We start from the raw sequence: 27,635 nt of genomic DNA, 5'->3' as shown, positions 1-27,635 counted from the left end.
CTCTCATCTCTCTCTCTCCCACATGCACAAACGCATGTGCACACATACAAGACATGCATGCACACATGCACACAGAAATGCATGCAAGCACATGCTCACACAGACACAATCACACACACACACACACACACACGCACGCACGCATGCATAAATCTAATCAAAATTTCAGAGCCATGCTTCTGGAGCTGAAAGTTATTCAGGGCTACCAGGGTCCAATGCTGCAACCCAAAGAGACCAGAATGTCAACATAGGCCACTGCAGCAGTATTAAACATACATTAAAGGAGCAGAAAGTTAATAGCAGTTCACTGGCATCGAGGAAGCTACTGATAGAGATAGTCTTGGATATTTCTCTCTGTTTTTCTCTCTTGCTCCTTCCTTCACAATGACAGTTACAAACACACAAAGATGGACACACAAGCAATATAAGCACTTTACGAAAGCTTTTTGTACAACTCCACTCTGAGACTGGAGACTCTATAACTCTGATTTCGACTGGCCCATAACATCACACTGATCTCTCTGTGTTTATGAAGCTGTTACCGTGGAAAGATGGACAGGGAATGATGAAGTGGGAGAGATCTGAAGCTTTCTATCTTTCTATTCAGCATCTTTCTATCTTTTTATTCCATATATTTCTAAGAAGATGGAGAACATTGTCAACAGGGACTAGAAAAATCTGAGAATAATTAACAGCCTAACATTTTGCTTTTCTAAATAAAAGTATGAAATAGAAAATTTGTATTGTTCTTACTGCTTTCAGTCTTTTGTACATCAGTGTACAGATGCTGAAAACCTAAACCATACAGGCAGTACCAAAGGCATTTCAGTGCCATCCTAATATGTTGTTTTAAAACCTCCAAATTGTACTTTTCATCTGAGTGTCATCCCAATTTTTAAATTCAGTTGTAAACTTTGTCTTCTAATTTCATATAATTGGCCCTATTATTTCAAGAGTTTTCTCCAGATTTTGACTGGAATAGTTATTTATTTTCCAAATCTTATGAAACTGTTCTTTTGACTATGGTATTCCACCTTGAGCTACCTTCCTCAGGCAAGTGTAGCTGGAACTCATTTTCTTTTGTTAGTCGGATGTGTTGTTTTTATTTGTTTGTTTGCTGTTTTGACGATTTGACAAATTAATGTGTTTTTCTGAGTTTTGGGGCTGTTCTGGAGAATCATGCTTACTAAGATGAACTGGTAGGCCCCCTCTGGCAATGCAGCTGCAGGAGTAACAGTCTTTCCTGTAAACTTTGTTCTGTGGGTGACATTAGAACTCCTATAACACCTAGAGGGTAATTGGGAGGTAACAGAACTAGTATTCTGGAAGCACCACTCTCTGGTGGTCAGCAGGGGTACTGCAGGGAGCCAGTGTGACAGCAGGAGACCATTCTCATCTTCTGAAGGTCTGTCACCAGCACAATGATGATCTGATGGAATGTGGTTTCAGAATGTGTGTGCTGAAGAGAGGTAAACTGGTTCCTTTAGTGCCCTTTGCCTGATGGATTTATGATCTTTGCATAATGGGAGCCTCCTACCACATTCTAACATCATGATCAATAACCTCTCTGTCCAGTTATAACCAAACCATCATAACCAAACCACAGTCTCCACACCTTTCCCCTAGCTTGGTCCAGAAAGACTGATACTGCTGTGATGGTCTACTGTCTCTGTTGATGTAAAAGTGTATCTAAAAAATATTTTTTTATATTGTCCTTTGGTTTGTGTGAATATAGTGTAATAAGCCATATAAAAGTAGAAAAGTGGCTTGGTGTAGAAAACTGGTTCTAGTTGTCATGAGTGAAGCTGCATGAAACTGCTGTGAACCTCGCCCTCCCCCCAGCTAATTTCCTTCTCTTTATCCAGGGTTATGTTTTGGTTTTCTTAAGATGTTTATGTCACCACTCCTTCTGTGTTGTTCTAAATGTTTAATTGTGGAAACTGTACATTTCCAGAATTGCACAAAAACACATTGTTTTTCCACATCAAATTCAGAAAAACCTGACCTCATTAAGACATCAACACTAAAACTAACACAGTGTCTTCAGTGGGGACTCCAGTCTATAGCACTCAGTCAAACATAGTCAAAGGGTTATTTAGTCATTAATTTGCCAACAAAAAGTTAAGCAGGACTATTGCTGCCAAGAGAACACCACCCAAAGAGTGGGAACAACATCCACTTTACCAAGAGTAAAGTGGTGGTAACAACAACAACAACAGCAACAACAACAACATTGTTATTATTACTATTATTGTTGTTGTTGTTGTTGTTGTTGTTGTTATAACAATAATAATAATAATAATAGTTGTTATTATTATTGAGCGATGACTTCTGCCATCTGTCATGCCCCAGTCAGCACCCAGCCAGGAATGCACACAGATACACAGATGCACACCCACATACCCGCACCAATAACCTTCCGCAACCACTCCATCATTCTCAGTAACCTACTTATTGATGATCATGTTCACCTGTTACTTAACTTCCCTTCCTATTTAAACTGCTGTGAGTCCAGAGCGTGTGGCCCCTGGATGTCTCGATCTGCTAAGGTTCCTCCAACTCGGCCTGCTTGATCTGACATTTAATGTTATAATCATTAATCATCTGAAAATTAGCAGACCAACTGGGTACCCATGGGATATTATTTCCTTAATTTACTGTACATCTGAATCCTGGATCCTCATATAGTTTAAACAATCACCTCAAGATCACATTACACAAATACTCCAAAGTACAGGGAGGGTCCACACGGAGTGAGGGCATGAACTCTGATCCACAGTACCTCAGACCTACGTTAACTCAAGTTTTCAGGGGGCTGCTTAAACCAAACTGTGTTCTATCTAACCATTAAAATCATGACTCTGATTCACAGCTTCAAAACCTGCTTCTAAATCTCAGAACTCTCAGCAGGTGTCAAATGTAGATTTTTAAAATTTGCTAAATCACAAAATACACTCTTCTGTGGTACCAACTGTCCAGAAATGTAAAAAAATAAATTAATTTAAAAAATATATGAAAATTTTTTTTTTTTAAATGATATCACCCCAACTTCCTGCTGCCTAATTTTAGTTATATTTCTGGTCTATGAAGTTTTTTCATAAGACAACCATTTAACCAAGAAAAAGGAAAACCATAAAGTAATTTGTCATTTAATACACCTATAAAATGATGAACTGGAGCTGACTTACAAGCTCCTACTGATTTGTTTTACAATAAATATCTGAATTGCTGCAGGGTATAGGCTAAAGCTTTACCTGTATTTATATTAGGAGTTGTTGCAAGCTGAGAGAAATATGATGTAAAAAAAAAAAAAGCATATGAGACAAATTACTGAACTCATTTTTTGGATTGAAAGCCAATGTATTTTAAAAGGTATGTCCACATTTATTAGGGAGCATGTCCAAAGGCGTGGACCTCAGTGCTGGTTTTCATGTGAAACGCCCAATACTCTTTGATTACATAATCTCAATTTGCATAACAGAAGTGACAAGTAAACCAATGAGCTGCTCCACACTGCATCTGCATGGGCAAAGAAACATTGTTTCTTTTTTCAGAAGCAGAAATCCACTCCACTATGAGCCTAGTCAGTACTCAACACCCTCACACCAGGCACATGGGCTTAGGTTCATAATAAAATATGGAACTCCAGCCAATCAGTTCAAAGAGGACTTGCCATAGGGGATGGAAACACATGACTAGATGGGGAGTAGTGTGTGTAAGCAGACTGCTAACCCTAACCTGACCCCACGGTGAGAGAACAGGAGTTCAAGAGTCCTCCCTCATGACAGACATAAGTCATGTAATAACAGATAGCAATTAATGTTAGAATAACATGTTTATAATATAAGATTTTATATTTAGTCTTGTAGCATCAGTCCTTCATTATCCTTTAACAGAATAACATAACTTCATAGCCATGCATTGTAATCAGATCTGATCTGATGAGCTGTATGGATAAATTAAACCTAGTAATATTCTGTATAAAAATACATACCCAGCGGTTGTGCTCCTGCAAAACCATCACTCATATGTGGGCATATGGGTCTAGGAATCTGCCTGGCCTGCAGGCAGTGGTGCTGAGCAGATGTGGCCCCTGCTTCTGTTTCTGTGGCCCGCTCACAGCAAAGCTGCACTAGAGCTCCACTAAGCTTCGGACTGTTTGGGACCAAATGTAAACGTCCAACCCTTGCTGCATGGAAAAGATATCACTGGCTGCACTGCTAGCAGAACCGCAGTCATTTCAAGCGTCCGCATCTGCTCTGTATGGTGCAATAGACTGAGAGACTGTCTTTCCTCACGAATTTGGTTTCCACTTCTGAACATCCTACATAATAAGGCATCCCCAGACAAAAGCTGCTCTTTGCCCTTTATTTTCACTTAACCAAATGACTAAGTATTTAAGTATACTTTAAGTTAAGTATTTTCCTTTTTAGTCAGCTTCATGGCACTAAGCATGTCAAATGTACAGTTTTGAGTTTTCAGCAAATCATCTAGTTGAACTGGCCAGCTACACTGGTCACGGGAACTTTGCCTTAATTCCTTTTCCAGAAGCTGTTTTTTTTTTTTTTTTCCCCTTTAATGCTTTTAGTTGTTTTACACCTGTCATTGCCCTCTTGTGGATAAATATTGCTGATATTCTCATCACATGCTCCACGTAAAGTTTTCAATTACACCATGGCCTTGTGTTGGCACCACCGGTTGCAAAATACACAACACTCAATGAATTTAAATTCATAGAATATCATTTTATACCATTTCAAAGAAATGCCTCATAGAAAAATAAATAAAAACTAAAATTAAAATGCCAAAGAGCAGATAACAATTGCGGACAATGACATGAGATGCATAATGTCCTGGGTAGCAAAGAGTTTCAGCATCAGTCACAGATGAGAGACAAAAATAAGAGACATTTATAGGTTTGGAATTTGGCATTTTATGTCTGAAAGTAATCACCAGTCATAAACAGTATACTGTGCATGTGTGTGTCAGGAATGTTGATGAAGGTTCCGAATGGCCTCCATGTCTTCCAGTCTCTTGAGGATTTGTGCCTCTCTACTGAGATCATGATGAGAGTCCTTCAAAACAAACAGTGTGCAGTCAAAAGAACAGCTTCCATCAAAAAAGCCCAACCCTCCGCATCAGTACAAAAAGTCAGATTAATAATATACATTATTATAATTAGAATTTCCTAATGGTAAGAGATCTTGTCTTAACATTAGCTAGTTTCCATGAGCTGCTTGTAACTATGAGTGAATGAAAAGAGGGTCATACAAAACCAACCTTAATGGACATGGACTTCATAGCTTGATTGCCATAATAGTGGATGAGATGTTTTTGGTTTTGAGATGCCGGATATCCAAACCCAGCCACGCTCACCACATCGCAATAGTTTAGAGCCAAGAATATAGCCAGTATACCTGTACTAGGATGGACAGGATTCTGGAGAGGGGACAGGCAGATTAAACATGGTGTAATGGTGTAATTGCATCTACTCTCCTCCAGAGGGCAGTGGAGTTAATAAATACTCCCAAACATTCACATAAAGAACATTGACTTTTCTCTACAGATGTCAAAATTAGTCACCTAACATGCATTCCCACACTCTTAGCAAATGAACTATTTGTTAATGTACTCACCCAGTTAATAATTGTCTTAAATGTCTAGGGTTAGGTTTAGCTGCTGGAACTTTCCATATGGTTACTTTTTTAAGAAATAAAAGCATCTTTTCCAGTCCAGTCTGCAAACTGCAGACCACAGACAGTTAAGGTTTGTCCATGTTAATCATTAAAGTGCCTTGCTCATAATAAAAAAAAGAAATAAAAACCTTTGTGGTCAATGAACTGCAGCACTGTTACAAACAGAGATTACAGGCATTTATATGAATACAAATGCCCTCATTGTCATTGTACACGAATAAGATTATTTGTGTAGTACCAAGCTACAGAGAAAATTGTAAATATAAAAAAATAAATATAGCAGCAATTCTGGGTCCAAGCACAGTCTCTCAAGTCTGAAGTACCGTGGCTGCAGAACCTACCCACCATGGGCACATGACATTCTGACTGTTCACCATTTTCTGAAGATGCCATGGTGGCTAAGGTTAGGTGAAATAAATAAAGTGAAATAAAGTGTTCTGATTAACTGGAAATTTAAATGCGGTACTTGCAAAGAGAAGTGTATAAACACAGATGTATAGAGACATATAAATTGGTCAATGTGTTGCAGCCACATAAAAAAAGTCAACTTTTTTTGATAATTAATTAGTTTCAGACTCTAAAGATTATTACAAGACCTGATTTGGTGTAATTGAATGAAAAGCCTAGGACTAGTTTGAAAAGTACAAATTTTATACAATTAATGAATGCGACAAACCTTGTTCTGTCTCTGCTGTCTGTTACTTCCCAGGGCCCAGTTTTTGCATTACTCTATTCTGGGAGGAGGTTGATGACCCTTTGGTCTAACTAGTTTGTTTGTTTGTTACAGGAACTTGATGAGGTTTTGCCTATGGAAATGGGACACACCAGCACACAGGTGTCTTCTTCTGGTTTACTGTATCTTGAGCTCACTATGATTTCTACATCTCTCTCTGCCTCTCTCTCTCTAACTCTCTCCTAGGGTATTAGATGGACCTTCAAATGCTGACTAGGATCCACCCAAAGGGGCTTTCAAAGCTGTTTTTAACGAATCAGTTTTGAAAAAAAAAATGTAATAAAACATTAGCTACAATTAGGGCTTGCTGACTCCTTTCTTGTCTAGTTTTGCTAAATGCTGTAACACACTGGCAGTTTCCAAACTTTACCCTCCCTATCTTGATGTCATATTTGTCAATGGCATGCAAGATATTGAAGCTAGTCTGTTCAACTCAAAATTGATTTGTGTAGCCCTTTTTATGGCTAGTGTTGTCCCAAGTACAAGCTTTGTCAGCTACGAAACTGTACTGTAAATGTGGGGTATTCATTTTTTCCCAGGGTGACAAAGCTGAAAATATTTATTAAAAATTAAAATTAACAATGTGTTAGAAAGCAAGTCTAACCAGGGGGACTATTCAGTTTCCCCCAAATACCCCCACCTCCAACTCTGCTACTACAGGCTCTCTGTGTACGTATGTGCGTGTGGTCGGAAGAGGAAATGAAGAGTTTTATGAGTAGAGACGAGAAGGACCAACAGAGAACGAGGCAGATAATGTCAGAGACAATGAACAGAATGGACAGGAAAGATATAAACCAAGTAGCAGAGAGAGAAAGATTAAGAGGGTGGAGAGAGTGAGAATAAGATAAAGTCACTGTCCATTTTGCATGGCTTGGGAGAGATAAAAAGGCATAAAGTTGGAGTATAAATATGCTTAACACTCATCTTCGCAAAGCAAACATCTGAAAGGGGAGAGCTTCATTCTGTGCCCTCATGAACGCACGTGCCTTTTTAAAGGTATGGGATAAACAAATGTTGAGACTATGGGCTACCGAATGCAGTCCACAGGGGTTGGAGAACTTACCTGCTGATTCTTTGGTTCCAAGGGGATCTGCAGCAGTTTGCTTGCAGTCAGGTGGAGGAAGCAGGGGTGAAGGATCCGGAGCTGACTGATCCGGCCAAGCCACACCTGGGGCGGAGGCTTCCAGAAACCCGTCGTCATCTGGAAACAATTCAGTCATGAAATTATTTTCATCAGAAAAATAAATTAATGTGATGTTTATTTAGATTATGCATGGCAATCCTTTCAAGAGTTGGTATAGGAAGCACAATGTGTTGTACTTCTGGCCTCCTCATTCATAAAAAACTGCCAGACACTGGGTGCATTCAGTTTGGCCCTCCAAATGAAACTATAGCATATGTGAAAGTGTCTGCTAAGGTTTTAGACCACAGCATAACTTTAATAGTTTATAAATTATCTTGTCTGCTTTGTTTTACAGGGATCTAGATCTTATCTAGTCTGTTTTACAGTGATCTTGATAAGAACATCACTGTAAAATAGACTAGATAAGATCTAGATCCCTTATCTAGTGTGGTGTGCAGTGAAAAAGCATAGTGCTCAGGTTACACGTGTGGAGAATGCTCAATATTCGGTGTCATTGTAGCCGGTCCATCATGCTGGGTGCAGGCCAGACTCAGGATAGCCCTCTCACATGCTTAGGCCAGATCAGATGGTCTTCATGACTAGCCGCCTTTGCACCTGTCTGAGACACTTTCAGCAAAGGAGCCCTATGGTATCTAGTTTAGCACAGGGCAGGTTTAGCTAGGTAGCACAATTTCATCAAGAAGGGCAAGAAATACATTTCTGGCTTGGACACCAACTTTTCCATCTTGCAACAAGTCTAAGACTTTGTTTCTTATTCTGATTTTGGGCTGTTGAGCATGAGATCACAGGATGGGCTATCCTTTTTTTCGCTCATACCCTCTTTTCGTTGAACAGGATCTGTCTCAGCCAGTCCAGGTCCAGCTGTTTGAAGGGCACTAGGACCTGGAGGGTGTCTGGGTCATTTTGGAGGTCTGGGTTAAAGGAGGCAGACTCTGGGTAGAACAGCCGCATGGTGGTCTTATTTCCCACATCTTGTTCATAGCCTCGCACTGGAGCATCGTTCATCCTACACAGAATATGGACACTTCACTTTTTATAGAAATATAAAATGTTGTGTGTCTTGTTTTGCATTTTGTTTTCTTTTCTTACAGAAATGATACAGAGTAGTTTAGCACGTAATGTGTAAATTATTTTAAAAGGGACATGATCCAGGCAAAAGCATCGTTTAACGTTACCACAGATATGTGTACTTTGGCTTCTGAATATGACACTGAAGGAACAACGATTTTTCACTGGTGCTTGATGTGTTGTGACCCCTGTAAGAGGGAACTTTAACACCAAGTGTTGCAATAATCTGTGTTTATAGCAACGTTTCTAGAGAAGGGAACGGTAAAGGAAGCTGCTACTGCAGAAGATTAGTGAGGGCTATAGCACTGATGTTAGCTGCTGCACTAATGAGGACTTGGAACCATGACACCAAATGTCAATGAACAATAAGATGGGATTCATTTCTGAGAAAGCATATGCATGCACGCACGCACGCACGAGAAGAGTAGTGGAAAAATATACTCAGACCAAGTTCTTTGCAAGAAGCTAATAGAAAAATAAACCAGCATGTGTTTGCTCCAGCACACCAAATCATACTGAGCAACATCTAGAACAACATATCTACCTACATATCTACCTTATGTTCTTTTCTTGTTCCTTTTCACAGTTCAGTAAAAGCCCTTTTTTTAAATGGAATTGCTAACACAATGGTGTAGTAATTACATGGGACATTGTGTGCAGGACGGTATTCAGAAGACATTCTACTAATCTTGGAAGAAATCAGAAGGGAATCTAACAGAGGACACAGGCAGGCCACATGCACTTTCTAACCGAAAGGTCTGAGAAGAGATGAAAATCTTAATTAAGGGGAAATTACAAAAGAATAAAATTAAGACAGGAATTAAGTCTGAGCAATCAGAGCTCAAAACAATAATATTCAAACTTTAACATAGATACACTTTGAAAAAAAAAATCCTCCACATTGGCTAATGTTGACCTTCCCCTCTTCTTTAATATGATTATTTCCCCTTCATAGTCTTTAATATTAGGAAACCTAGCATTTCAAAACCAGTGTATTCCATAAATACTGAAATATGATAAATCAGGACTACCTACTTTGATGGAGAGATCCCTCACTTACCTGATTACTATGTCATGTCTGTTAATTGCTGTCCCAAGGGAACTGTTTTTGAGTGCAAAGCCATTTCCTATGACTACACAAGTCCTGCAGTCTAGACTGTAAACAGAGACTCACAGAATTACATTCCAAAATAGTTTGAGTTTCAGCAATTTAACACATTTATGTCAGAGAGCAGCACTTGCAATTAAGAGCTATGTATAAAACAATCAATCAATCATTCATCCATTTTATAATCTACTTAATCCAGTTCAGGGTCACAGGGGGCAATCCAGCAGTATGGGGCACATGGCAGACACAGGCAGATACAGGCAAACACAGGCAGACACAGGCAGAGCATGCCATCTCCACACAGGCCAGGCCAGGCCAGGAACCTGTGTGTGGTAGCAGTGCTAACCTCTGTGTATGCGCAGCTATTTTGAATTGAATTGAATTGAATTGATGTGAAGTGTAGAAAGATAAAAATCAATATTTAAGTCCGTAAAATGTCGTTTTAAATCTTACCTCTCTATGCTTGTGGGCATACTGTAATTGGCAACTCTATAGTTGGCCAAAATCTTCAAAAGCACTGACTCTGCAAAAGCCCAACATAAAGCATTTTCTCACCACTTCTAAATACACAAGCAAACGTTGAGTAAAAAGCACAAAACCCGTGACACTCGTGAACCCACAACTCGCACAAATGAGCACAACAAGGGGACACAACAGTTGCACCAAGAAATATGCAAATAAGAGAGTCTTGTTATGTACATGTTCAAGATTTCTGAAAAACAGTAAAAACAAGTCAGAAACATACCACTTCCTTTAAGTCCATAGGGCAGGGGCAGCAGTGACAAATGCTTTTTCCAGAAAAAGTCTTTCAGCTTCAGAAAGAGTCTTGCATTTCTGTTAATGCTTTTTTGACACAGCAAAAAAAAAAAAAGTGTCAGTATCATTACCAGTCTGTGACCACACTAATAACACAAAATAAAGTACAACTTTTCTTTGCGTGTGTATTCCATGTATAGTAAATTGTCTTTTAAACACAAAATGTGAGGAATAGTTTAATTTGTATAGCACCGCAATTTTGGTATGCAACATCTCACAAGCATAGTGAGACTGTGTATAGAGACAGCAAGCTATACACCGAATAAAAGAAGTTATAATGGTCAAGTTATGCTGCATTGTGAAATCTAAAGTCCAAGCAGAGCCATTTCAAAGTGCAGATTACTTCCAGAATAATCAATGGAAATACATCAACAGCAAAACCAATCCCAGTTTTCTCTCTCTCTCTCCTATGCTTGTGAGATGTTACACACCAAAAAACGTCTACAGTAGGAAAAAAAGATTTGTTTTTGTTTTTTTTTGCTTTTTTTTATAGTTACAAAAGGAAACAAATAATGTTGGCAAGCAACAGGTGAAAGTTCACACAGCAGGTAAAGGTTACCCAAATCTGATTTTCTGAACAAATTTGATTTTTTTTATTTATATTTTTTGTTAGGCTGCTCACAAAATGTATTTAATGTGACCAACATTATCTTGAACAGATCAGGCTCCTGAGCAAAGGAGCAATGCTTCACATGGCACACTCTTTAAGGCGTAAACAATCAAAATGGAGTCAACAGTAACAGCCACTAGCCTAAAGATAGTGCTGGTAATCTGCAGTGGAGGCCAGAAGCAAATTCAGAAACAAATGATCATGAGAGCGGGGGCTCTCATTAGGACCTAAACCGTCATTTTAATGATGGGACATTATATTGAACCTATTCCTCAAGTGTGAGGTTGTCCATGTTGTGGAACTCCATGTTCTCACAGTGGCTGTCATTTCACGATTTATTCAGATTTCTTTACAAATAAACCAGATCCTAAGATGGAGACATCTGAATTAGAATTTCTAGTATTTAAATAATTTTGGGGGACATTTTTATAGAATTTGTTTATTTAGTTAAAGCATTTGTGCTATATAAAAAGCACATTTAATTTGGAATGTGGTTAAAAAGTTCAGTTTCATTCCTGATAGTGAACTTTGTAACGGGAAGTTAGTTAAAGTATGACACAAACATGTAGCTGGACATGACTTATTTGGAATTTTAACCAAATCTTGGCAAGGAGCCATTACCCCAGTAGACAAACCCAAGAACCTAGATAAACGCTGGACAATGATATGCGAACAAGGAAGCCAAGAAACATTACCATCAAAACACTCCTAAAGGCATAAAATAGTGAACATGTACAAAAACACCTGACAAAAACTGCAGGGAAACAAGGCAGGTTTAAAAACTGTGACTAATTAGGGAGAAAGAAGACACAAAACACAATACAATGAATGGCAGGGAATACTAAGCAGAACACAGTGCAGAGGAGTCCAGATCAAAACAAAACTACACCACCAAAGGAGGCTAACCCTGTCAAACTCCACTGAGACCTAATTTCTAAAATATTTTTAGATAAGAGAAACTTTTACACCAAAAATATTCCAGAAAATTCTCACCAATAGTATCATTCAAACCCATGCTCTTAATAAACCAGATTATTATATAGATTAAGGTCATTGGGTCTCTTTTTGGTTATGTCAGGAGTCGAGGCCATGACATTTTTTTCTATAAGCATCTGGAATTTAAGAACTAAATTCACTAGTGATGTGTCTTTCTGTTTCCTGCCTGCTATTAGAGCTCCAGATAAACTCCCATGTTACAGTAGGGTTGGATGACCTTTGTTTTTTTAGTATTATCGTTCAATCTTAAATATGACACATGACAAATTTATTGGATCGTTCAAATCTACTGAGACTACGCCACACTGATCAAATAGGTTACTGCACATGTTGATTCCATTACAACCTTAAAACTAAACACAAACACTGAAACCTGCGTGAATTTCCCACATCCAACCCTGAGCTTGGCTTGTTGAACCCATAAACAAGCGACCTGGAGCACAGGGCCACCAGATGGCTGAGATGTGAGGGGCCCCCACCCCAGATCAGGGCTCAAGGAGGACATGCCGTAAGCAGCAGTAAACCATAACGCCAAAGCTGAAAGGGTGAGAGAAACATGGGAAACATTCAGTCTTTTTAATGAAAGGAGACATACACAAGTCATATCAAAGCAGAAAGTTTTTGGGGAGACATCTCTCCATACCACTGATAACTGGATGTCCACACCTTCTTTCACCTGTACCATACTGTAGAATACACCCTTATAGTATATTTTACTCACAAGCATAACATGAACTTAAACCACATACGTGTAATCACAAGCTCATGAACATATGTGCATGCGTTCACACACAAACAATCCCAACACACACAGAGACATACATATGCATGCAAACATGCACTCTCACACACACACACACACACACACACACACACACACACACAAGTGCACACTTACTTTAAGTTGAGGCTCTCCCACTTCTTCTGTGCAATTATTTTATTACACTGGTACTTGGTGAATGAAGGAGTCTTACTGCAATGTAACCTACAACTTATAAAACTGATACAGAATATACTGGATAAGAAAATTATGCAGCAGAAGTATAGACATACTATTTATAACTGAACAATGATAAAACTATTTTGGTATATAACAGGACAGAGAATTCTTACTTCTGAAGATAAAACTTGGAGAAGTAGTAGCAGATAAAAAACAGCATAACAGGAACCAGTCTGATGCACCATGCTGAGACCAACACCCAGACAGAAGAGAAGACAAGAGTGAATTATATTATTAGTAGAGTGAATTTTAAAAATCAATTTTAATATTTATTTAGAGTTCTTGAAACAATTTAACAATCTCCACGCACCTGAATTTTTTTTTAAATCAAATTGTTAGAAGTCAAATGTTAGAAATCACATATTCATTATTTTGTAAAGTCCATCTTTTAGAAATTGGTACATTTCACAGTATTTTGATTCCAGTGATAAAATGTAGAAAATATTTAACTTTTCTCCTACATTAAAATGCAGCTCAAAGTGCTTTACAGTATGTTAAAAACAGGGAAAGAAAACGGTAAAATATTTAAACATGTAGCAGTGACAGATTTCAAAATAATAATAATTATTATAATTATTATTATAATATAAATAATAAAAACCTTCATTTAAAAACTGCATTTTGTGTTTACTTGTATTCTTTGTCTAATATTTAAATTTGTTTGATGATCTGAAACATTTCAGTGTGACAAACATTAAAAAAAAAAAAAAAAAAAAAAATATATCAGGAAGGGGGCAAACACTTTTTCACACCACTGTAGGTAGGTAGGTAGATACCATTAAAATACCAGTAAAAGTAAAATATTAGTAACTTAATAAAATGCTAACATGGAAAGATTTAAGTGTTTTCTAAAGAAGGAGCCTAACAAATTATGTTTTTCAGATCTCTGGGGCATAAAAACCAATGGCTGCTTCCACACTAAAGTATCCTACGTGAAATATGAAGAAGGCGCTAGCTAGATGAGCTTAAGACAATATTTGGAATAGAGTTAATCATAAATCATATAGGACATGTATAAGAGTGCTACAGCATGAAGTGCTGTAAAAACTAGTAATAAAATGTTATAGCTAGTTCTACAGCAAAAAGTCAACCAGTGGAGTAACGCTACAACTGGGCTAACAATCTCACTTCTAGATGTCAGCTATTTAAACAAAAAGAGAGTTGAATGCAGTAAAGATATACAGTTTAACGGGGCAATCCACAGAGAAGTCAAATACTAGCAATGGTTGATAAAAGTAGAGGCACAGAGCAAACAGATTCAAAGGGAATAGGAAAAATAATATCTGAAAATAGGCAGGTAATCCAATAATCCAAAACAGCAATCGAGATAACGAACTATTCAGAAACATAAGGCTGGCAAACGAGACCTTGCAATTACATATAGAGACAATAGGGTATATAGAGTGAACACATTAAGATGAACGAGACAAGGTGAGGTTCGAACTCTGGTGATTAGGAACGTACAGGAGGTTTATGGGATGTGCAGTCCACAGTAGACCGAGTTGCAGCAGAGGGTGTGACACTAGTGTTAGTGTTTTGTACTAGTGCTGCAGAGATCGGAGGGGCTAAAGGACCTGCAACATATGGCTTTAAACAGAGAAATGTGAAAAGACAGGGAAATGCTGCAAGAAGTGGGCAGTTGCAGACCCCATGAAGGGGCGTGAAGGGTCGCTGGTAACCTAGCATATAATGAAAAGGAGTGAGTCCTGTAGCTGAATGCCTATTGTGTTTTAAGCCATTTCTGCCCAAATGACGTATTTAAACCATTCTTGTTACTGGTTGTGATAATATAATCTCAAGAACTTCCCTAGTTCTTGATTAACCCTCTCCACCTGTCCGTTGCTCTGAGGATATTATCCTGATGTGATGTTAACATTGATTCCCAGCTTCTCCAGGAAAGTACACCAAACTTGCAATGCGAACTGCAGTCCCCTGTCAGTCACTACATCCTCTTGTATCCTGTAGGTCCGAAACACCTCTCGGAACATGATTTCTGCAGTTTCAAATGCGGTGGGAAGAGAAGGTAATGGCACAAACTTCACAGATTTTGAGAATCAATCCAGTAATGGATCCTTGTGCAAGGTGTCCCACCAAAACCTCCTTGCGAACATCTGTTTAGCTTTCACTTCTCCGAGACATAAAACACAAGTGCCGAGTGAACCCAGGTAAGCAATCGGTCCCTGAATTCAGGTAGCACATAGAGCTTCCCTTCCGAAGACAATTGTGGAACCAAAGCTTCTCTCAACTAATGCCCAAGGTCCTCATGAAAATCCTACTGCACCATGCCTATAACACACTCGTTAGGGGGGATAGGTAATGGGTCAGGTACATGTTCTGCATCACTCATTTCGTGTATTCGGGAAAGTGCATCAGCCTTGGCATTCCTAGATTCTGGGTGGAAAGTACATTTAAAAATTGAACCTGTTAAAGAACAGAGACCAGCGAGCTTGGCGAGGTGTGAGACACTACGCCTTTTTTATGTACTCAAGGTTGTTAAGGTCAGTGAAGACTGTGAATGAGAATGTGAATTAGAATGAGAGAAATTTGAATAATCAGCATCCAATCCACGCAAGCTCTTCATCATCTTTTCTTCTCTCCTTAATCCTCCCCCTCTCCCTCATCTCTTACTTTGGAGGATTTTATCACCTTCTTTGAGGAGAAGGTTGCAGCAATCTTTTTCTCTGTTCCCACTCCTCCAACCAATGTGCATTCCCCAACATCCAACTCTCTGGCTTCTTTTTGTCCTCTCTCCTCAGATGAAATTCAACTCCTGACTTCCAGCAATCCAGCTACATGTCCGCTGGATCCAATTCCTTCCGCTCTGTTCCAGACAATTGCAAGAGATCTGTTTCTTTTCATCTCTGTCATAATCAATAACTCCTAATCCTCTGGATACGTGCCTATTGCATTCAAAACCGCCAGGGTGGTACCAATCCTCAAGAAGGCCACACTTGACAGCTCCAGTGTTACCAACTACAGACCGGTATCACTTCTCTCTTTCCTCTCCTCTCAAAAGCCCTCGAACCAGCAGTTTATATTCAATTGTCTCTTTTTCTCACCCAGAACCAGCTGCATGATCTCAATCAGTCTGGCTACAAACTGGCACATTCTACAGAAACGGCCCTCATTGCAGTGACTGAAAAACTTCATGCTGCTAAAGATGCCAATCTGTTTTGATTCTTCTAGACCTTTCAGCAGCCTTTGACACAGTGAACCACAACATTCTTCTCTCTGTTCTCTCCAGGCTTTGTGTGACTCTGCTTGGAGATGGTTTCAGTCCTATCTGGAGGGATGGTCCTATCAGGTGACATGGAGAGGATCCACATCCAAACCATGTAGACTTTCAACTGGTGTTCCACAAGGTTCAGTATTAGGCCCCCTTCTCTTCTCTTTGTATACTCGTTCTCTTGGTGATATAATATCTTCTCATGGTTTCTCCTACCCCTGCTATGCTGATGACACGCAGGTCTCCAGATGTATCTCAGCATGCTTGACTGATATCGTGGATGACAACCCACCACTTGAAGCTCAATCCCAGTAAAACCAAGCTTCCGTTCATCCCAGGTACTCCCAACCCTTACCATGACCTCACTGTTTCCTTTGAGCACTCCCTGGTATCACCATCCAAAGCTGCCCGTAGCCTGGGTGTAACTTTGGACAACCAGTTGTCGTTCTCAACTCATGTTTCTAATCTAACCCGGTCTTGCAGATTGCTCCTTTGTAACATATGAAGGATTTGACCCTTTATCTCGTAGGAAGCTACCCAGGTGCTTGTGCAGTCACTTGTGATCTCAAAGCTAGACTACTGCAACTTGCCACTTGCTGGTCTTCCTCCAAGAGCCATCAAACCTCTACAACTTGTCCAGAATGCAGCAGCACGATTAGTCGTCAATCTTCCGAAGTTCACACATTACTCCACTGCTGTGCTCCCTTCATTGGCTCCCTGTAGCTGCACACATCAGATTTAAAACCTTGATGCTTGTCTACAAAGCCAAAAACGGACCAGCCCCTTCATACATGAAGTCAATGGTCAAAGCCCGATCCGTACCTCGAGAACTTCGAAACTCAACTACAGCTCGGCTTGAAATACCTCGCTTCCGGTCTCATGGATGACAAGCATCGATACTATTTTCTGTCCTGGCTCCAAGATGGTGGAATGAACTCCCACTTGCTGTCCGGACAGCAGAGTCCCTTGCAGTCTTAAAACGCAGACTGTAGACCCATCTATTTGCAGAACATTTAAAGGACAACTGACACTGCTCCTATATTGACTGACTAAATTAGTTCTTATTGTAGGGTATTGTTCACATTATTTAGCAAACTCTAGCACTTATTGTTTATAGCACTTATTGTTTAAGATAGACTTTATGTATTTTGTATTTCTAGATATCAGCATTCATCCCTGTATTCTACAGTATTCTAGTTCATTGGTATGTCTGATTCTAACCTAATGTACTGTACTAGGATATATTCTATGAGTAAACGACAAAGCACTTTTGTAAGTCACTCTGGATAAGAGCGTCTGCTAAATGCCATAAATGTAAATGAATGGGTGCTTAGCTCCCTCAAGCCAATGATGCCACTCCTCCAGGGTTTATTTGACTGCCAAAGCTCCCAATTTGCCAACATCATAGTTTCTTTCTGCTGAAGATAGCTTACGTGAAGAAAAAAAAAAGCAATTGGGATGTAGCTTAGGAGGTTTACAGATTCTCTGGGACAGTACAGCTCCGACCAACTCTGACCACTAAGGCATTGACTTCCAGTTCAGCTGGAACCAGATGGTTCAAAACTGGAGCCTCAGTAAATGCCCTCTTTAAAGCTCAAAAGGTCCAGAGTAGCCGCAGAAGTTTTCCCTTCAGCGATGATGAGAGGTGATGCTATTGCCCTAGAGTTGGGGATAAATCTTTGGTAGAAATTGGTGAATCCTAGTTTCTTCAGGGTTTGAGGCACTGGCAGTTTACCACAGCTTCTTCCTTCTTATCCTCCATGATAACTCCCATGTCGCTGCTGACATATCCCAGAAAAGTCATTTTCTGTAGATAAAATTCACATTTCTCACCTTTAACGTATAGGTTATTCTCCAGTAGTCTTTGGAGTACTCTCCTGAAGTGAGAGACATGCTCCAGGAATGTTGAGGACTAGAGAGAATGTTACCAATATATGCCACTACAAATCTTCCAATCACGCCCCTCAGTAAATCATTTATGAAGGATTGAAATACAGATAGACATAACCAAATATTCATAATGACCAGAACCGGTAATAAATACCGTTTTCCACTTGTCTCCTTCCCTTATTCTGACCAAATTGTACGCACTCCTTCGATCCTAATTGGTGAAGATCCTCACCTCTCAGGCAAGGTCAATTGTTCAGTAGACCAAAAAATGATGTCAGGGTCCACCCAAGAAATCACCAGATTGTGCAAGTACAACCCAAAACCAAGGAATAATTTGCCTTAGACATGATCAGGAATGACAATTCCTCCTGGTGGAAGCAGTGATAGCTCAGTGGTTAAGGTAATTGGACTTGTAATTAGAAGGTTGCCAGTTCATGTCCCACAACTGCCAAGCTGCCACTTCTGGGCTCCTGAGCAAGACCCTTAACCCGCAATTGCTCAGGTTATGTTCAGTTTGAATTGTAAGTCACTTTGGATAAAAGCGTCAGCTAAATGCCACTAATGTTAAATAAATGGATGGCACTGCAACAATGCATGATTGGTGATGGGTTATATTTCCTGACCCGATGGGACTCCCATCCAGAGAGCTCACATTCAGGACTGAATGTGTTCAGACGCACTGTTTCAATCTACAAACTCCATTCCATCTGCTCTGAAGTGAAATTTCCAGCAGCTCCTGAGTCAATCAGAGCTGGGACAACAGCGATAAAGTCCTTTAGGAACAATTCATTTTCCAACGGTTTTATGTTCCTAATAAAAGGGCGCAACCAGCCAGATCTCTGTTGTACTTATCCAGTAGGGTGAGATGGAAAGGTGTGCTGTGATGGGTTAACTCCATGATGGCAGGCAAAAGCACGGTGATTTGTTGTGTTTGTGGAGTGAGTTCTTCCAAAATATTGCCCAGAGACTTAAGACACTGATGATGCTTGCTCAGCAATTGGCATTCTGCAATCATGGCGTCAGGTAGCTGGCTTGTTTCTGCTGACTCCGTAATAGGCATAGTCTTCTGTCAGTCGATTTCAGTAAAGATATACAGTTCAATAGGGGCAATCCTAAGAGTAGTCAAATACTGGCAATGGTCGATAAAAGTAGAGGCACAGAGCAAAGAGATCCAAAGCAGTAGACTGAGTTGCATCAGAGGGTGTGACTAGGGTTAGTGTTTTGTACTAGTTTTAGGTTCTTTGTTGCAGGAAGTGTTTTATCACTGTTGTAGTGAAGCTTTACAGTGATAAAAAAAAACAAAAGCATGGATCAGTCTCTTAGCATCTTAGCATCAGTCTCTTAGCATCTTGCAACAGTAGGTAGGGTCTCATTCATGCTAAGTCATGGACAATGCAATGCACTTTTACTAATGCAATTCATAGGTGGTTTGGATATTAAATCAGAATACAAAATTATACCAAGATAACTCACTTCAGCTCTTGACTGGAGAGTCAGATTTATGTTATACAGATAGTATCAAACTTGCTCAGTAGTAATAAGGATAACACATAAATAAAACTCAACCTGGATGCAGCCTAAACATTATTTATCGAAATGCACTCCACTGCATTGTGTGTTTTAAGCATGTTGGTGTGTAGTTGGCATTGCTGGCGTTTAGTTGATATGGTATTGCAAGTTTCATCATTTAGAAACAGAAACAGCGAAGCACTTTAAAAGTAGCATGCAAGTTCAGAATGTTTCCCGTTTCATCGCCTTGATTTGTGGTTTAAGGCGTGCTTACAAAACCTATGTACAATATCATAGGTCACCATCATTTTATATATGCTGGTTATTATAAAACACTATAAGACAATTTAAATGATCATCAATACATTCCTATACAGTAACATTTTTCATACCTGTTCCATGCATATGTTAAGGGCTATATACTTTTAGTATGAAATATATATACCAGTTCAAGACTGCATAATTAAGTATTGCATGTGGCATATTTAAGGGTTATTACAATCCATTTGCATATGTGAGTGTTTGAAAATGTGTGTTCACATGTGCAAAAGAGGATGTGTATGCTCACCTTTGGCAGTCTTTATGGACATCTTCAGACCATCGTTAGGTTTCACACTGCTCAAGTGTGCGTTATCTTGAAATGAGAGCAGAAGAACATAATGGGATCTTCACTAAATGCAGCACTCTTATTTAGGCCAGGACTTGAGTAGAAATGAACACTCAACGTTTCACGATTCAGATTAATTTTAAATTTGTTTCCTCTCTCAAACATTTTTTTGCCCTTGTCATTGCTTTCAGTATGCCAGAAAAGCAATACCAAAATTGAGTGCAAGAGAAAAAGAGCAAGACAAAAGAGCGCACATATGATTGAGATGAGAGAAGGATTAGCAATGACCTAGATCTGTGTGAAGCCAAACATCTTTGTGCTATATTTCTCTAAATGGATGAGAAACAAGTGCTTGACGAGATCATTTTCAGTTATTGTTCTGTTCAGCCTGTTGCCTCTCCAAGTTCAGTAATAGGATGTGGGTGTGGAGCATTGCTCATATCCTGTGTTTATTGCATGGTGGGGGGGGGGGGGGGGAAGAGTAAGGAAAGGTTTAGGAGAAATATTAGTAGTATTCATGGACACTTGTGTGTTAGTCATTGAAGTGTTTGGCTTCTTTGCTGTGCTATGACGACTGATATGCAATCTGCTCCTGCGGATCCGGAATTAGATCTGATTACACCCTCAAATGTCATTTATCAAACTACAGAACAGAGCAGGAAGCACTGCAAGAGAGAGACAGCGAGTAGGTGGTGAGGGAGTGCCTCTCTCAACTATGAAAAAATGGTCTCTGCATCAACAGAAGCATATCATTTGTGTTGTAAGAAAAACCCTTCATATCTCATGTCTCAGACAACTGAAACATTTAAAGTAAAAGAAAGAACATCTGTAATTCTGTAGCTCGAGACCTTTGATATTTGTCCAATCATCATGAAATGTTTCCATAAAGGGCAGCTAGTGTTTTTAAATGGTGTAAAAAATAAAAATGTTGAGTTCAGAGCTGTTACGCAGACCACCACCAGAGAACTACAAGTTTCAACTCAATTTCCCAGAATGCCCAGAGAATCAAGGAAACAGTCCCCCCCAAACGATCAGCATATCAGGAAATAATCAGATGATCATCTTCTCCAGAATACAAATTGAACTCACCTGTTTACCATTCACCACTGGATTTGTTTGCTTGATATTCTTTTTGCACTTTGGACTGTATTCTGGCTCGGAGACCCTGCTGCCTGATTATGACCGTTTTGTATGCAGACTACTCTTATGGATCCATTTTTTCATATTAAAGCATTTGCTACCTTTCCACAAGCGTCTGCTTGTTTCTGATCCGCTACAAAAGGTTATGACAGCACAAATGCTAACCTCATGGGCCTACTACACACCAGCATACACATGGGCCTAGTACACATTAACACACATTCACTAGGTGATTTTTGTAATGCTGCGTTATTATTCCCCTGCTCGCTTTATCTGCCCATGTGATAACATAACTGAAACCCTTTTTCTCCTGCAGTAGATCTAAGTGTTATTGGTGATAGCAGTGCACAGTGGACCCCTCTGTGTCCAACACAGTCATGCTCAGAACTTAACCTGTCCTTCTATGTGTACTGTGCATGCAAAAACTAATGGACTGGCAGGTAGAACTGATTGGTCAATACAGCTGGACCAAGATGAAATGTTTAGATGCTGATTGGTCAGCACAGCTGGACTGGGTTGAAATGTTAATTGCTAATTGCAGATCCCAGGACAATTGTAGGGATCTACTTTATTTACAATCTACTTTATTGAATTAATGTGAAGACAGTTTAACCAAAAGTCTTTTTTTAAAAATTCTTACAGCAACTTTAAACAAACTTTAAAACAAACTCTGAAAATATTTCTTCCATTTTAGTAAGGCAGTGCTAAAAGTGGGTGTAAGTGGGTATGAATCACTATCCATACAAGCAGCCCTATTAATTTTCCTTTGTACACTAGTAAAACAAGTCGCCTTCCCTAAAAATGTCCTAAAGCCAATTCTACAATGGCTATTCCAATAGAAACCTGAACTCCCAATTCTGCCCTTATTCACAGGTTCTGCTAAGTTCAGCAGGAGAGGCCTGCCACCTCTGCCTGCCCAGTCCTGCTTCCACCACTCTCAGCAGTCATAACCCAAAATCATCTCCAAGGCCATTAGCAGAAATACAAGGCTCTGAATTGCTCATTTGATTTAAAAAGCCATAACCTGCCTGTGGAAACCCAGACTAGGGCAAACCACTTTGTCCTTTCTCTTCTTGGCCAGATTATGATGTAGATTCATTAGTTCTTTAAAACACTGCAGACAGTGGAGAAAAGGAAGCATTAAGATTAACACAGAGTCTTACACAACATTGTTGCTTGAATAAACTGCACAATCAGAGGCTCACAGGGTCTCACTCATTGTGACATGCACTGCTTGACATTCACATTTAGACATCTACTGCTTTACGCCAGGTCCTATGTGAATAAAGTCAGTAAAAACCACCAGATAATTTGTCTCTAACAAATTAACCTTTTAAACTCCATGTGTCATTGCACTTGCAACCACTTTAGACTTTTCTGACAGCCTGTTCTACACACCCATGCTCTGAAAGTATACACTTATAAAATGCATCTGTAATAAATAGTAAGTGCAGGAACAAGAAACTTATTCCAAAAAAGTAAATAGTGAGTTTAAAGAAAGTCATCATGCGCTTCAGTTCCAGGAACTGGTTGTTGCAAACCTTTTAGTTTAACTATGGAAAGTATTGTTATTTTGTTTTGTTTTTTTTGGTTAGCAGATTATTATGGTAGTCCTGTGATCTAGCACTTTCACACCCTGCCTCTGAGTTGTGGTTCCTCTCAAAGTTTCTTCCTCAAGCTCTAGGGGGGTTTTTTTCTTGCCACTGTCACCCTTGGCTTGCTCACTGGGGACTTGGACTTGGACATTTGTAAAGCTGCTTTGTGGCAACATCTGTTGTAAAAAGCGCTGTATAAAAAGACTTCTGTTTTTGGTATTTGCTGTTTATGTTAAAAAAGTAAGATCAGATTAATAACAATTAAATTATCTATCTATTATCTATTTAAAATTAAAATATAGAATTGAAATAAAAAAAAAACAATGCACCAAAAGCTATCAGGGTCTTAATAATTTTGCAGATTTTGGCTTTTTTCTTGATTATTTTTATTAGTTATAATTCTGATGACAGCACTAAATCTTTACCCTTTCAATTATTTTTAAAAAAATCAATACTTTAGCTCTATACTTGCACTAATGTAAGAATCCACTAATTAACCTGTACAACTGTATTAGCGTGCAAAACCATTCTTCCAGGCAGTTTCCATGATGTGCCGGATGACAGAGATCCATTCAGGTGTTGCCTTCCAGGTCCGTGTTCTGGTATGGTGAGTTAGGCAGCGGAGTGACTAATCCAGCCCAGACGAGTACAGTGGCTGTCTGTGCAGCAGGTGGAGAAGGGGCACTGAGTGTAGGGTCAAGGACAACTCACCTAGTGGATAGACAGAGAGCCAAGTGTACTGTTCTGCTCTCAGCTCCCTGCCTTAGCTCCACCCCCACCACTCCCCATGTCTCAAAATAGACAAAACACTTGTGCTTATATTACCACGTTGAACTCGTACCGCAATATAAATTTGTATATAAGGGGTACAATGAAAAACCTGACACATCAAGAAAAATCTAAAAAGGAAAGGTTTATACAGTTTATTGAAATTGAAAGCCATGTCGTTGGTACTCCCCTCGTTCTCCTGAAGGCTATATTTGTCAAATCTACCAGAGAACAGAAAAAGCAGTGAGAATAGTAGTAAAAGCTAAAGAATTTTTTCCCCTCTGATCAGGCTATAGTTGACAAATTATTCGCCGTCGTCCAGAGCAAAATAATTCGATACATACATGAGCTACGAGGGCCTCTATTTTGCGGGTTTAATACCATTAGAAATTTTACCAATATGACGTTTTTTGTTGGTGGTGATGCAGGTGACTTTAGCGAAAACGAACTCAAAGTGAGCATGAGTGCTGTTTCGAAGGACATATATAGGTCACTTGCAATTATTAATGTGATCCATCAAGATCCATCCATTTGATTAAAAAAATCAGAACTGAAAGATGTGGCTTGTAATGTGAACACAGACAATGTCAAATCAATCTGTGTAGTGTATAATTAAAGCCCTGGAGAATTAATATTTTGAACATAAAATATTGAAAATTAAACATTGCACTTCCGGCTGCATTACAGAGTGACACAATGCCAAAATACGCACTGCTCACGGACATGTTCTGCGCTGCCCTTCAGCAGTATGCCACAGGCACTCTGTGGGCTGGGAACGAGAAGTCTGCCATCACACATCATGTCTGGTCATCGCCCTCCAGTGACATGCAGTCTCTGCCACAGGCCACTGGCTACTCTTCATCCAGCCTCAGTATCTCACCTCTAATGCGCGCGCCCCCCCCCCCCCCCCATGCTGAGTTTTTCAGAAAAGGGAAGATCTGGTGTGCATGAGGATTAAACTGCTTTTATGTTCATTGCTGCTAGCCCACTTTGGCTGCTACCACGACAACAGCACTATCCACATCCTTCATCTCCTCAGGAAGCTCAAAGTACAGCATGCTCAGTTAACACAGCCCATACTGTCTAATCTACAGTGTGCACTTAATGTTATTTGTGTGGTCTCTGCTACTGTACCAATAACATTCACTGGAAGCTCATGGTGCCTGTAGATTATCATATTCCCATTCTCACTGGAAATTTAAACCACATTGTACATGACCCTACTCCTACAGTTGTTCCTCAGCAGCATCCAACTGATCTGGGGCCAAAGAACAGGATTATAAAGATAGCTCTCCTCAACATTAGAACCCTCATAAACAAATCAATTCTAATTAATAATCTTATTACTTCACATATTGTTGCACTCGTGTAGTGTTGCACCATGGTCCTGGAGGAACATTGTTTCATTTTTGCTGTGTACTTGTATATAGCTGAAATGACATTAAAGCAATTTTGAACCTTTGAATAAATTAGAATTCATGTTCTTGAATGAAACCTGGTTAGAAACTAACTCATTTTATCTATGGAAAAATGTGGTGAAATCGATACTCTTTGAAAACACATTTTATTGCAAATAGCACTTGGTGACTGCCTCTTCTTTAACATTGAGATGCCTTGTTTTGTTTTGCCTGTTAGTACATAAGGTTTCCAAGGAAACCAGACATTTTGTAGTTTAGTCCACTACATTGCCATACTCAACAATTAGCCTAACCTTCAAATCTTTCAAGAAAAAAAACAAACACAAATTTGTACAATTTCCAGAGAGCTCATTTCATCGGCAACTGGAGAGGTTTTAATCCTTTTGAGAAGTGGTACATGTCATGATTTGGAGGTCAAGATTATCAGTGGTGCATCACTGAAAGTAAGCAAGAATATCTGAAACAATTCAGCCTTACGTAAAATGTCCCTACTAAGTGATGCACCACTGGGAACAAACTGTAGTTCAGTGGATCCAGTCTAACCTAGAAAGGTGACATCAGCTGAACTCATAAGTGGGAAACCTTCATCTCTATAAGACGATTATAAGAAACAGTCCCTAAGGCCCAGATAACACCCAGGGCACTCTCTGTTTCAGTCACTGCTGCCAAGAAAGTGCTTCTGAACGTACACACAACTTAAAAATAGTTTCTGTTCCAAAGCCCTCAAACTACTGAACAGTCAGAAAACCACAAGAAACACCTTAATACCTAACCCAAAGACACCAACAGCCATGTTTAAGATTGGGCTGCAGATACATTATGAGTACAACTGCATAAACACCTTTTTTGATCGTTACTTTTCATGGTTCAAGTAAAGGTCTAAGAGATGTCACAACGATTTGTGTGTGTGTGCCTTGTGTGTGCTTCCAACCAATGTTATTAATAACCATTACCAGCATTCTGTATTTGAACCCTGTATTTGCCTCATGAATCACACTGAGATTGAGACCCTAGGTCTGCCAAAGTCCCACGGGTTATGACACCACAACCGCTTGAACCGTTAAACTATTCTCGTCACACAAAAGTCACACAAAACAGAAGATGAAAGGCTAGTAACAGGAACAGCTTAGTTAGTTGTCTGTTGTTTATACAGGCGACATCCAGTTCCAGCGACACTAGACTATAAACGCATTTTCAAATAAATATGTCTAAAGCGCTGAGACTTCAATGCTGTACCTTAAACGTTGCTCTGATCTGATCAAAAGATCGTGCAAATCTAATTTGAGCACAAAATATATTTATTACTCATTATGACTTTAACTGAGCTGAAATTATCATTATGTTGCAATCTGTAAACCAGTTTTTTATCGAAAGTCCATCCGTTTTTCCTGCTCATGGGGGTTTTACCATCTATGAAACTGCATCTTTAAAAAAAAGTAAAAAAAAGTAACCAACGGATGTAATCCAGCTGGCAACAAAGCCCAGCTGGCTAACAGTTAGCCATGCTTGTCTATTTTAAACTTTATACAACTCAAGATACGTATAAAACATGTCCACAAACAGTGAGTGATCTGCAGTTTTCACGTGAATTGAAAATCATTAACTATAGAGTGAGACGGGGTAAGGTTTTTTCGTGGTGCCATTCCCTAATAACAAATAATTAAATGTGACAGATAATGCGAACGATAAACATGACGCAAAGGCAAAAACTCGCCTTATCTTCACTTTCAGTATGAATACACACCATAAAATGCCATGAAGACTTGTAACTTGGATTAGTGAGACAAACAGACCGCATTTGGGATACTCACCCGATAAAACGAGCATCTGAATTCACAAAGTGGGAGGCTCTCGTATGTTTCTTCTCGTGTTAGCGTTCTCAAAAGAGCTTAGATCGTCTCAAAGGAAAAGAAAACAATCGGAAAAAAAAGCCTCGTTTTGAAGCCGCTGCTGCTGAATAAAGCATTTGCTGCACTACTGCAGATGTTTGATCGTAGCTAGCAATCACAGTTTTAACTAGCGCATGCGTATTCTGAAAGTCAGTCTCTCTCTCTCTCTCTCTCTCTCTCTCTCTCTCTCTCTCTCTCTCTCACACGCACACGCACACACACACATTACTATATTATTCTTATAATAATTCTAAAAAGGTCATATGATCTTAACGTGACCCATTCCTCTAAACCATTTGTTCCGTCTGTAACTTCTGCAATACTTTTACTACCTATCTCTCGAACTCAGAAAGTTACAATGCAGTTTGTATTTGCTTTTTTATTCCTTTTTGTAAATTAATTATAATTTTTGATATTTTTTA

The 27,635-nt window shown here is 39.3% G+C and overlaps 1 protein-coding gene across 2 annotated transcripts; it reads right to left on the bottom strand.

Annotated features, from left to right (window-relative positions):
- Window positions 1-4,724: 4,724 nt before the first annotated feature.
- st3gal4 (ST3 beta-galactoside alpha-2,3-sialyltransferase 4) lies at window positions 4,725-27,342 on the bottom strand. Of its 2 annotated transcripts, XM_027023687.2 has the most exons (11): window positions 27,136-27,342; window positions 20,365-20,430; window positions 13,285-13,357; window positions 13,070-13,171; window positions 10,495-10,592; window positions 10,203-10,272; window positions 9,702-9,797; window positions 8,390-8,579; window positions 7,493-7,630; window positions 5,281-5,439; window positions 4,725-5,075 (listed from the first exon to the last, which is right to left on the bottom strand). In XM_027023687.2, the coding sequence occupies exons 1-11, from the start codon at window positions 27,149-27,151 to the stop codon at window positions 4,986-4,988; spliced, it is 1,098 nt and encodes a 365-aa protein (XP_026879488.2). In that variant the 5' UTR covers window positions 27,152-27,342; the 3' UTR covers window positions 4,725-4,985. The 2 variants fall into 2 exon arrangements, with proteins under 2 accessions (XP_026879488.2, XP_026879489.2); XM_027023688.2 differs by lacking the exon at window positions 20,365-20,430.
- Window positions 27,343-27,635: the final 293 nt, after the last annotated feature.

This window comes from Electrophorus electricus, chromosome 4 (genome assembly GCF_013358815.1).
Source record: "Electrophorus electricus isolate fEleEle1 chromosome 4, fEleEle1.pri, whole genome shotgun sequence".
NCBI classification, from domain to species: Eukaryota; Metazoa; Chordata; class Actinopteri; order Gymnotiformes; family Gymnotidae; genus Electrophorus; species Electrophorus electricus.
This window is presented reverse-complemented; position numbering and strand designations above follow the sequence as displayed.